The following is a 12,107-nucleotide window of genomic DNA, read 5'->3' as shown; positions in this document are numbered from 1 at the left end:
ACTTTAAACTGTTAATAGTCTTTTAAATGTGTGTGTGTGTGTGTGTGTAATTTTAATAGAGCCTTAAGATTTACTGACATATTTGCTTTTTCTGGTATTTCTCCATTCCTTCTTACATAACAGTGTCTGATATCATTTTACCTCAGACTGAAAATCTTCTTTAATCCTTCTTTTAGCTCTGTATTGGGAACAGATTCTTTGAGTTTGTTTCTGTCTGACAATATTGTTATTTCATTTTCATTTTCAAAGGATACTTATTTCTCAATAAAGAATTCTAGATTGTCAAGGTTGGGGGGGGTTGTGTTGTTGTTATTGTTATTTCATTTTGTTTTCTTTGAAAGAAAGTATTCCATTGTCTTCCGGCCTCATTGTTTCTGATGAGAAGTCAGTCATCATTCTTATCACTGTTTCTCTCTAAGCAATATGTCTTTTTTTTCCTGCATATGTCTTTATCTTTGCTGGCATAGTTTCTCTATGATGTGCTTAGGCATGTTTTCTTTGTATTTACTCTGTTTAAGGTTCCGTGAGTTTCTTGGATCTGTGAACGATACATTAATTTTGAAAATTCTTGACTATTATCTCCTTAAATATGTCTTTTGTCCCATTTTATTTGTCTTCTTCTTTTGGGATACCAATTGCATACATGCAAATTTATTTGCTACTATCTCACAGAACTCAAGATACTCTGTTCCATTTAAATTTTCTTTTTCTTTTCGTATTACAGTGTGTTTAATTTTTATGGCCTTTTCTTCAAGTTGACTGATACTTTCTACTAATGGTGAGCTAATGATTAGCTCACCATTAGTAGAAAGTATCTAACATGGAACTTTTCATATCAAATGAAATTTTCCATCTCTGATATGAAATTTTTCATTTTTAGCATTTTCATTTTTTAATAGTTTTAGTGAATTTGCTAAAATTATCCTTTTAACATGTATTCAGCTTTTCTTTTATATCCTTTAATAAATTTGTCACTGCTGTTATAATGTTCTCATCTATTAATTCTAACCTCTGGGATATCTGTAGGTTTGTTTCTGTTGAGTCTTTACCATCTTCATGATATTTTCTTGCTTTATGTTTGTCTGTTAATTTTTTTTAATTGAATGCCCAGACAATATGTGTTAAGGCCACTAGTGTGAGTAGTCGAGTATTTTTAGTCTGTTTCTGGGTTATATTACTGCTTAAGTTATATTAAGTTCACTAGAAACTTCAGATATTAGATATTCACCAGCAGACTTCTCAACAGAGCCTGAGACCTAGAGAGTTTTTCTCAGTTTTCCTGCCCCGTCTGCAAGTTTTAGCAGGCATTTTGTACCTACTTCTCAGAATGGCATTTCTTAGCTGCCAATGCTCAGGCACTGGCAGAGAGTTGATCCTTATTGACTAGAGAATGGCTGGTGTGTTTCTTTCAATTTTTCTGTTGTCTACCATGACAAGTCTGCTGTGCTTATGCCTTAGAGGTCACCTCCCCAGCCCTTCTCCTCTCACCCAGTAGTAAATGGTCATGTTGCATACTTTGATGTGACCCAGAGTATAAAGGCCTTTCTGTAAGTTCACTTGTGTATCTTCAAGGAGACCCAAGAGTGTTTTATAGTTTAACGTTTTTCTTTCCCCATCTTAGTTTTTCTTGTTAGCATTTGGTGGAAGTTCATGGAAAGTACATTGCAGGTAGACATAAACTGCCCTTCTCCCTGAGATTCCCAGGGCCTCTTGGTCTTCATGCCAGTCCATAATAATCCTTTCAAAATGTGTAAAAATTTCAGTTATTGTATTCTGAGGTACACTTATGACAAAATTCTCCTCCTATCTTTTCTCTCTCAAACCTGAAAGCACCTCAGATCCCATGTCTCCTAGGAAAGTCTTATCATCTTTTGAGTTATATAGTTCATTAGGTGCTTTGTAACCTTGACTTTCCTACAGTGTAAAAAATAACAAGAATTTTGTAGAGTATCTAACTTGTTTTCTTCATTAAGCTATAAGCAATATTCTCTGTGACTTTTTTGCATCTTTTACAAAATAATGTGAAAATGTATTATATAAGCACAGATTTATACCTAACAAAATCAACATTAATTCTTGTATATCATCTAATATATAGTACATATATATTTCTTGACACTCTCAAGAAATATAGCAAGTACTATATTTTGTTGTGCATACAGGCAGCTCCCAGGTTATGAATAAGATAGAGTTTGTAGGTTTTTTTCTTAAATTTAATTTTTATGTAAGTTGCAACAGGTACATATTTTTATTACCTGTAATAGCCTGTATTTGTAAGTGCAAGTCATATGTCAGTCAGATGTTTGTAATTCAGGGACCTTACTGTAATAACCTCCATTCATAAGTGTGAGTTGTATGTAAGTCAAATGTTTGTAACTCAGAAACTGCCCATAATATGCACTCTGTTGCCCTACTTTTTAAGGGGAAAATAAGGATGCACATTATACATTTATGATAATACCATTCCCCTTCTGCCAAACTGCCATTTTACTCTCTGCTTGTTTGACTTTCAGGAGCTTAATATAAATGGATCTTATGGCACACGTTTTTCTATTACTACTGAATCTCTCTTAGCATAGTACTCTCAAGGATTATCCCTATTGTCACATATGGCAAGATTTTCTTTTTATAAGGCTGAATGATATTCCCTTGTATGTATATACTACATTTTATCTGTTCTTTTTAAGTGGAAACAGAACTCCTGACTATAATCCTTGTGGTTAAGTTTTTCAGGCTATCATGCAGGGTGTTCTATAGGCCAGGTACTCTGCCAGTTGGGGTGTGACCAGCTTCAGAGCTAACAGTCTGCTCAGGTAGGCAGATGTGAAAGCCGCCATCTATAATTCAGTGTAGGTAATTGCTGTAGCAGAGACACATCCTGTGCTATAGATGTCATAGGTAAGAATAATTAATTTGATCTGAGATAAGGTAGAAGAAAGAGTTTAAGAAGGACCAGTCTGGGAAGACTTCCAAGAAAGGGTGACATAAGAGCTTCAGTGATGCCATATTAAATGTCTTCTTTTCCAGGAAACCTTCTTAGCTTATATTGGTTGCTCTGGAGAAATGTCTATACAGTCATTGCCATTTAGGTTTCACTACATGATGCATTTGCTTATATGGTTCTATGAAATTATTACCAACAGTAATAACTTTAACTTTCCGTGAAAACTTCAGCCTTATTTTACTGATTGCTTTATCTCCTTGATAACCTGTCACTGTAGCAGGCATATAGAAAGTGCCCAGTAAATGTTTTCTGAATTTAATGATTGTGCTCTCACCTTTCTGAGGTCCTTGAGGGCAGGACCTAGGACTGCTATAGGCACATAGTAAACACTCACAAAATATATTTGACTGATTTTTCTATTATCTCATAATCTTTTAACATCTATTTGCAATTCTAGATTTTTTTCTTCCTCTTGGACCTTGACAGGGCCTATTTTGGATGTGTAGAATATTTGGTCAGTGTATTAGTTTTAACTGCAGGGAGAAGTTCCTGTTAACCCCAAGTGCCACTCAATCATCCACTATCTGAGACACTGTGAGGGATCCAGCTTTGCTAGTTTTCTTCTGCAAGTGTGCATTTGTCTGTGTTTGGATGACTGATCTCTTATGATTATTTTATCCTATGTTTTGTTCAGTGTCCAACATAGACATCGGCATGGGAGTGTAAGCCTAGAACATTTGGTTTTGATTGGTGCTAATTAAATAATTATATGCATCACGTGCCCTACATTCCTCAGGCAGAAACAACAACAGTGGGGTTAGGTTCTCAGAGGGGCAGGGAGACCTGGAGGGTTGAGATATGACACATAAATATAGGAACGTTAGAAGACCATGGTCTCTTCTTCAAGGAGATATAATTTTATCATACAGATAAGAGGTAAGCACCCCGAAGACACAATAGTACAGATAGTGGGGAAGAAGTCTGTGATAGAACAGAGAGCAGGTAACATGTCAGCCAGAAGGACGGGTTCTAGGTTGTCCTGAAAGGATGTTTCTTAGAATATAGTGGCTGAAAAGTGGTTTTCTTACAAGACAAACCCACACTAACATAGTAGTAATGGTCAGGGTTAAGAAAGAAATTCTAAACTCTCTACATCATTATACTCTAAAAAAGCTCTGAATATGAGGACTATAGACTCCTACTCTTTAAAATAGGGGTTGAGTGAGATCAGCCTATCATCTGGGATTTTGTTTGTTTGTTTGTGTTTTTGACTCAGATCACTTCCTGCTACTACTGATCTCTTCTTTCCTCTTTCTGCTCTGCACGGCGACTTTAACCTAAGATAATGTGAGTAGAAGACACAACTTGTGGCTGATGTCTCTGGTTTTGAAAGAAGTCCTGGCGTTTCATCAGTAAGATGTATGGTTATACCTGTGCCCCAATGACTGTCATATAAACGCCGAGAAAGGTACAGAAACCCTCACGTCTGATAAGGCTGCTTAGAAGAGGCAGGATAACCTTGGAAAGGGGGTGAAAATGCCAGGAAATAATAGCTGTTTTGAGATCTAGTATCTTCAATTGACAAAAGGAAAAAAGAAAGTACAGAACAGACCTGGGAAGCAGTTTCTATTTATGGAAATGCAAAGATTAGGTTAAAAAATGTCTTTAAGTTTTCATATTGTTGCTTTAAAAGTTCTTTTAATCTATGTCATCATCTTAGTTATGACCTTATAGTTAGGGAGGAGACGGCTATTCTTAGCTTCTCTCTCTTTTACCGAGATCTAATGTGGGGCCCAGAGAGATAACCTGTCCTGCCCTTAGGTCTAACATGTACACACTCAGTGGGTGGCAAAGACGGCAGTAACTCCCTCCAACGCCCCCACCTCAGGCATCCCATTGCACGTGAGTGAAATAGACAGCCCTTCAAGAACCTTGACCCCCTGGCTCTTTTCAGCCTTAGTGTGGTTGCTCCACAGGAAAAGTGCTCTGGGCTCTGATGTGAGATGACTAATGTCCTGTATGAATAAATTTGTCAGCCTCATCACACATACTTTCCAATGGACCTTTGCAATTTTATGCTATTTCCGTTAAGCAGTTAGTATTCTGCTATAAATCATTATCGTTTTATGTCCCCAAATGTTAATAATAGGTAATTATTTATGTTTCTTGGTTTATCCTGGAGGAGAGAGGGATTGAAGAAGGGAGGAAGTGGATGAGGAAGAAGGGCACAGATTTAATTTATGGCTTCAGCAGATCCTTTGTGCTGCGCCTTTCTTCCGTGTTTATGTAACAGTCACAGGGGCAGAGACCGCTGTATATCCTATTGATGAAATGCCAGAGATTCCTTCAAAATCAAAAACATCTCCACATAAATTGTGTCTTCTCACTTTATCTTAGGTTTAATATGATTCTTTGTCAAATTTGGTAGAGTCCTAAATAGGTTATTGATGGAAGGGAAGTGTGTTCCTGGTGCTTTTGAAGACAGGGTGAGTCCTTGGCTGATTTGCAAAATAAGAGCACTTTGATTTGAGGCTGCTGGTGTGCCCTGTGGTAAGTTCACCAAACACCTTCCTGACAAATACAGCCACTTTCCTCTCCATTAGCACCGTGGAATGCCAAGCATTTGCATTGAATAAATATCATGGGGCTCCAGAGTGCATTCTTCCAACCTGCCTCTGGTGACACCAAAATGTTGGCCATTAATATTCACCATCATTAGCAAATTGAGCCAAAGGAGGATCAATGTATTTCCCAAAAACAACATTATTACTGTTTAACTATTTTAATTGGTAACAAGGTATCTTTTTTCTATTAAAAATTCTGCACACTTGGAATTTAGGGAGTTCTTGACCGTAACACTGTGTGAGCAAGGCCACAGGGCACATGATGTGTTTCCATACTTTCCACATAGCAGCTTAGAACAGAGCCTTAAATCATTGCCCAGATAATGGCCTGAGTACACTTGTTCCCGGGCTCCTAGAAGTATTGGTTTCTGAAATTGCCTGCATAAATCACAAGGATTTTTAACAGCTTCATTGTTAGACAGGAATAACTCCAGCTTTATGTAACCATTCTCCTCAATCTCAATGAAATAATTGGTAATGATAGAAGTTTACAATTACGATGTGGCTCTTAAAAGAAACATTCCCAAAGAATTCATTGGCTGCAAATGGAAATAAAAACCATTTTCATCAGTAAGATTATTGGTGTGTGTGTATGTGCATGCATATGTTTGTACCTTTCTGTGAGTAACAGTCGATCTTTGTGTTAAAAATAGAAAAGCAAAGCTCATAGTTCAGGGCTCCTATTCACTCAGCAAATGCTTTACGGGGTTGCTGATGGTTAAACATAGTAAGCTTGTCCATCACTGATCGTTCAAGGTCCCATTCAAGATGTCTTTCCTTGACATCTGAAAACTCAATAAATTTTAAAAATGTGGTCACCAACTGGATCTGAATATGGAGAATGCCCAACATATAGACTCCAAGGCCTCTCAAAGGGTTTTTTCAATAAGGCAACATGATAATAGCCTTAGGATTAAAAGAGTAAAGATAAGTGCAGTTTTTCAAGGGCCAGCTTCAACTATTATTATGTTAACCACCCTATTATTATGTTAACCACCCTGAGGAGACGTGGAGGCTGTAGATGAATAATGAATGATCTAAAAACACAAATGTTGGTGAAGGTGTGAATGCTCAATTATATTATAGGTAAATACACAGATCTTAATGGTAAATGGGAGAGATGTCATCAATCACTTGGGGGGAGGAGGCAGAGGAAAGGATCTAGAAGTAATAGGACCTTTATTTTTTCCACTGCTTCCAGCATCCTCCATTCTCTACACCCAGCCAGCTTCCTCAATGTTTCCTTTATTCATTAGAGCTTACTGAGTCTCCAATGGCTGTCTCAGGAGATCTCAGAATTTAAAGCAAAGCAGAAAAACCACCACAAGACACGGCAAAAGAAATATATTTATATTACTTGTTATAAATTATATTTATATTACTTAACTATTTGTTAAGCAAATTTTTCTTGAGTGACTATTAATACTACAGCCTGGCATGGTGTTGCACCCTGGGACTGTAATGTCCAATGAGTCAGATGTGGCCAGAGTCCTACAGTCTAGCAGGTAAAATTCTCATTAATGAGTTCTGACTGTCTCATCATTTAGGTTTTTTTGGGGGGTGAAACTAGGATGAATCATGGATTTGAGCCAATGTTAAATGTCACCTAAGGTCACACAGCCCATTTCCTTCTTGAAAAGAGACAGACAGACAGACCAGGGTTTCTCCAACTGTGTCTGCCCACCTTGGAAGCTGACTTCACTTGTGATTTGAGTCCCCTGAAAATCTGACTGCACACTGGCCCAGAAGGCAGGGACTGTGCTGCCTGCACCAAGGGCCTAATTATAGCTAGAAAAGGAAATGACTTCAGTTCCATGACAGGGAAGGAGGAAGAAAGTTGCACACCCAATAAGACCAACACATTATGGAGGAAAACGAGCCAACACATTTCTAAACCCAGATGAAAAATCAAGTGATGGGTTGAGTCTCCTCCCCCACACCACCTCTGCTGCACAACACAAAAACATTTGTAATAGAACACCAGGAAAACTGCCAAAAGAAACAGTTTTCCAAAGAAAGAGGCTGGGGATGGAGGGTGCTGTCTCACAGATGACCCCAGCTGGCAGGACAGAGGTGCTGTCATCCCTTTGCTATAGCCCCTAGGTCTGTCTGCTCCAGGAGGGAAGTAGCACCAGTCCCAAGTTACTTGTCCCAGTCTCTGTGGTCCTGTAACTGTCGCTGTTGATTTATACTAGAAAGTGTCCCTTGGCTGGGATGGGGGTGGAGCTTGCCTTACTCTAGTCCTAGCACCACTTTGAGGCCACCGTGGCAGAAACAATCTCATTTCTGCAGCACTCAGGAATGGCCTCTGTTCTATAAACTGACTGGAAATCTTTCTCCTGTTGGGTTAAAGCATCATTCACAGATCTTTTGTTTGTTTTTCTAGCTGTCCCCCTGGTAGTCCACTTAAAGTTTTAATTCCTTTTTGTCTAAAACGTATCATGTGGTGACTTGCTAAGATGGAGCCAGGTGACAGTCAAGATGAGAAGGCTTCCTTTCCTGGCCTCCAATGCCTTGCCTTTTCATCGGCTAGTTTACAAATCCATCAAGTAGTCTTAACCCTCAGAACCTTGGTCACAGACTCTATTTTGCTTTTCTTCTCCTCCAAATGCGTATTTCTTTAGGAAACTGTCTTTGTTTAGGTTGTGACTTGCTGATACATTCATCAAAAGGGAAAAGAATTTGAGTTAATGAGCATTTGGTTGTTATTTGTTTTCTAGGATCTTTGCCTTGCTTTTTTCTTTCTTTCTTTTGTTTACTCTCCTGACCCTTTTCTTACTCAGTAACTGCCTGCCATGCTGGAATTCCCATGTACTGCAACACCTCCAGTTACAGCCTTCCCAAACTTATGGGTTGAAGACACCTGTATCACTTAGAGAAAAGTTTGGAAAAGATAAAATGTAAAGTGATTAATATTATGAATATCCTGAGAAAAGGCACCAAATGTTTGTGGGAGGCAATGAATGGGCACAAAAAAGATACAGGAGTGCAGAGTGAGTATCCCTCATGAAAATGCTTAGGACCAAAAATAGGAATATAAGGAAATAGATATTGTTTGGGATTATGAATTTTATCAGATTTTGCAAAATTTGCATTATACTTACCAACTGAACATGCCAAATCCCAAAATCTGAAATTTGAAATAACTCCAATGAGCATTTCTTTTGAGTGTTTTGTCAGTGCTCAGAAAGTTCCAGATTTTGCAGCATTCTGGATTTCAGATTTTTGGATTTGGGGTGCTCAGTGTATATTAAGTGTCTTTTTCCCTCCCATCTCCCAGCAGACTGCTTTCCAGCCTGGCAGGTCTCTTTCCTCTTCCTGGCCCAGCCTTGCCTTTTTCAGCTGCCAGCCTTCTCCCATGGTTCCTTTCTTCATCGGCTTCCTTCCTTCCTCCTTCCATCAGCCCAGCTCAAGTCCCATCTCTTACGTTTGACTTAGTCCACGCTCACCTGCTCCTTGTCTGAATCCTGATGCACATGTACTTTTGTGCCTCCCTAGTTCCTACTTGAAATTGTCTGATTCTTTAAAGGCATAGTTTACAAACATTCTTGATAACCTACAAGGGCCTATGATGTTCCTTTTTTTTTTAAAGAGAATTACCATGCAATGATGAATTTCACCATTCATTTCCTAAGAAATTCTACCAGTTTCTTAGGTGTTGGCTGGGACAGCATGATGAGGAATCTAGTCTGATAATTTCCCTGGGCTTCGCCCTCAAGGGTCCAGCCGTGGAGTGTTTCCATGCAGCGCAAGGTGACTAGAGCCCTCAACCCCTTCTGATCCTGGCCTCTCAACACAGGCTCAGTGAAGCAGTCCACTTTGGGTTATGAATCCCAAAGACTTACCTCCTGGATTCTGTTTTTTATGCCCTGACAGTAACACCAGCCAATGACTTCTCTTTTGCGAGATCAGCCCTTTGTACTGTCACAAAGATTAGTCCAAACAAGGATGTGATCTGGGGAGTCTAAACGCTTTCCTCACTCACCCACATTAGCTAAGTCTGCTGAGATCATTCAGTGACTTAGGACTTGAATGTTTGAAAGCAGAGTTTTATGAGATGACATCTCCATGACTGTTCATTTTAGACAGAGAGAGGAACTTCATTTCTAGCCCAGACAATTAACTTGTTTTATAGGAATTGTGAGATAAATGAAACCCAGTTTTTATTTAAACCCATCTCTCTCCTTCCAAACATTAGTCCCCATGAATGCTCCTGTGCGTAAGAACACATACTGGGTCCAGAGAATCAAGTGAGAATTCACAAAAGAGCTAAGGGGTCTTCATTTATTTAAGCTTGAATGTGTCACTTGTTTTTGTGGGTAACTGTCACAGATAGTTAGACCAAAGATAGTCAGAAGAGGTGTCATTAGAATGAATTCCCTGCATGTCTTTGCAAAAACTCTTGAACATGAGATCATGTTCAATGAGAAATCTCAGTGCTTTCTACACACCCATGTGTTCATGAATCATATGCCTCTGTCATGGCTCTGAAGGGTTAATTATCTCATTTTTAAGCTTGTATTCTTTTTTGAGACAGAATCTCAAACTGTCACCCTTGGTAGAGTGCCGTGGCATAACAGCTCACAGCAACCTCAAACTCTTGGGCTTAAGTGATTCTCTTGCTTCAGCCTCCCCAGTAGCTGGGACTACAGGTGCCCGCCACAATACCCAGCTATTTTTGGTTGCAGTTGCCATTATTGTTTAGCTGTCCTGGGCCAAGTTCAAACCTGCTACCCTTGGTGTATGTGGCTGACGCTGTAACCATTGTGCTTTGGGTGCCGAGCCTTAAGCTTGTATTTTTATGTAGAAATATGAGGGGAACTGTTTTTCCTGCCTAATTTTCAATTATAACAAAAATACTTAGTCACGACCCATGTTTATTATTTGTTGAAACAATAATTTTTTTATGTATTGGATTAAATAAGGTATAGTATTAGATTTTTTTTAAAAAGAGCAAATCTAATCTAGTATTTTAGTTTTACAAGATGAAGAACTTTGGAGATAGAAGGTGATGATGGTTGTACACCATTATGAATATTGAATACTACTGAACTGTATACTTAAACATGATTATGATGGTAAATTTCATGTTATGTGTATTTCACTACAATAGAAATGTCAATATTCTAAAGAGTTAGAAAGACAAAAAATGCAGACCCCAAAACAATAATGTTTATTCTTTTTATTACCCAGTATTGTGCTTTACACATAGTAGGTGTGCAAAAAATGCATTCTACATAAATATATGAGTGCCTACAGTAATTCCAGCATGCTTGTTTTAATGTGCATGGAAAAATTGTTGAATACTTTGAACAGAGTTATGGACAGAAGTTGTATTAGTTTTCCCTTCCTAGCATCCTAGCAGCTTATTAGGTTAAAGAGTGAATACTAAACCTGCGGGAAGAAGGTGAGACTGTGAAGTGGTTGGAGCTGATTGCTCATCCTGCTCCTAACCTGTTTGTAAACCCCAGCTCTCTGGGTCTCTCGGTTTCTCTGCCATCTAGATGCCCAGCCTACAGAAGGAGAGAGAGAAATCTGGAACCAGATCAGCGCTGTCCTTCAGGACTCGGAGAGCATCCTCGCAGATCTGCAGGCTTACAAAGGCGCAGGGCCTGAGATCCGAGAGGTATACCAATGATAATACCCAGCTGACAACACCCTGGGAGGGGGGGAAACCACACATGCACACACACAGCAGGATTAAGTAAGAGCCCCACTATTTCCTAGAGTTTTGGGAGAAACAAGGAGGGTAATGTGTCCTTACAAAAATGCATGAATGGTCCCTTTTATTCTAGGGCATTAATCTGAGCACATGGTGCTATAGATCATGTTAAATATTAGTCATTTTCTTCTCAGACATACATTTGATATTACAGGACTCACATTTAAACAATGATGTGTTGGTATATTACTTTATTTGAGGGAAATGTACTTTTAAAGTCTATGAAGACCACTTGAAACATGAATCAACAAGTCTGGGTTGACATGTATTTTCCAACATTTTGTAATGCTTTTGGCAGGTCCCACCAGTGTCACACCATAACCCAAAATCACCTTGTTCTCAGTAGACGGCAGGTCTGCCATCTCAGATGTCTCCTGAGGTGTAAAAAAAATAAATGAAAAACGAAGCAACCACCAAAACAAAAAGGAAAATCATCGATTTGACTTGAGACTTCATAATCCCTTAAAAGCCAGAAACTTCACACTCCTTTTATTTGAAAGCATCAGTTTTATGGAAATAACACACACACACACGTGTGCATATGCACACACATACACACACTACTGCAGTGTCCCATCCTTCTGAAAAGAACACCACTGCATCATGACCCTGAAGCTGCTGAAACCCAGATCAGACAACATTTCTAAGAACGCAGTAGTCTCTAAAGAGGTGGTTTCTCTACCTACAGGTCCCCGTTTAATTTGGGTAATCTAGGTGGCATTACAGACTAGCAGGAATGTAATGCATATTACAAGGAAGAAAAATATCTACAAAATTGGCATTTATAATGAGCACTGACTCTAGAAGAATCAAATGG

The 12,107-nt window shown here is 38.8% G+C and overlaps 1 protein-coding gene across 2 annotated transcripts in view; it reads left to right on the top strand.

Annotated features, from left to right (window-relative positions):
• The window catches only part of CYRIA (CYFIP related Rac1 interactor A), a 104,226-nt gene that overhangs the window by 76,057 nt on the left and 16,062 nt on the right, over nt 1–12,107 (top strand). For both annotated transcript variants that reach the window (XM_053588521.1, XM_053588522.1), the window contains exon 4: nt 11,073–11,194. In XM_053588521.1, the coding sequence (XP_053444496.1) occupies nt 11,073–11,194 (122 nt within the window). The remainder of the gene's footprint in view (nt 1–11,072; nt 11,195–12,107) is intronic.

The sequence above is a fragment of the Nycticebus coucang genome, chromosome 4, assembly GCF_027406575.1.
Source record: "Nycticebus coucang isolate mNycCou1 chromosome 4, mNycCou1.pri, whole genome shotgun sequence".
NCBI classification, from domain to species: Eukaryota; Metazoa; Chordata; class Mammalia; order Primates; family Lorisidae; genus Nycticebus; species Nycticebus coucang.
The sequence above is the reverse complement of the archived record's forward strand: the minus strand, read 5'-3'. Positions and strand labels throughout refer to the sequence as shown.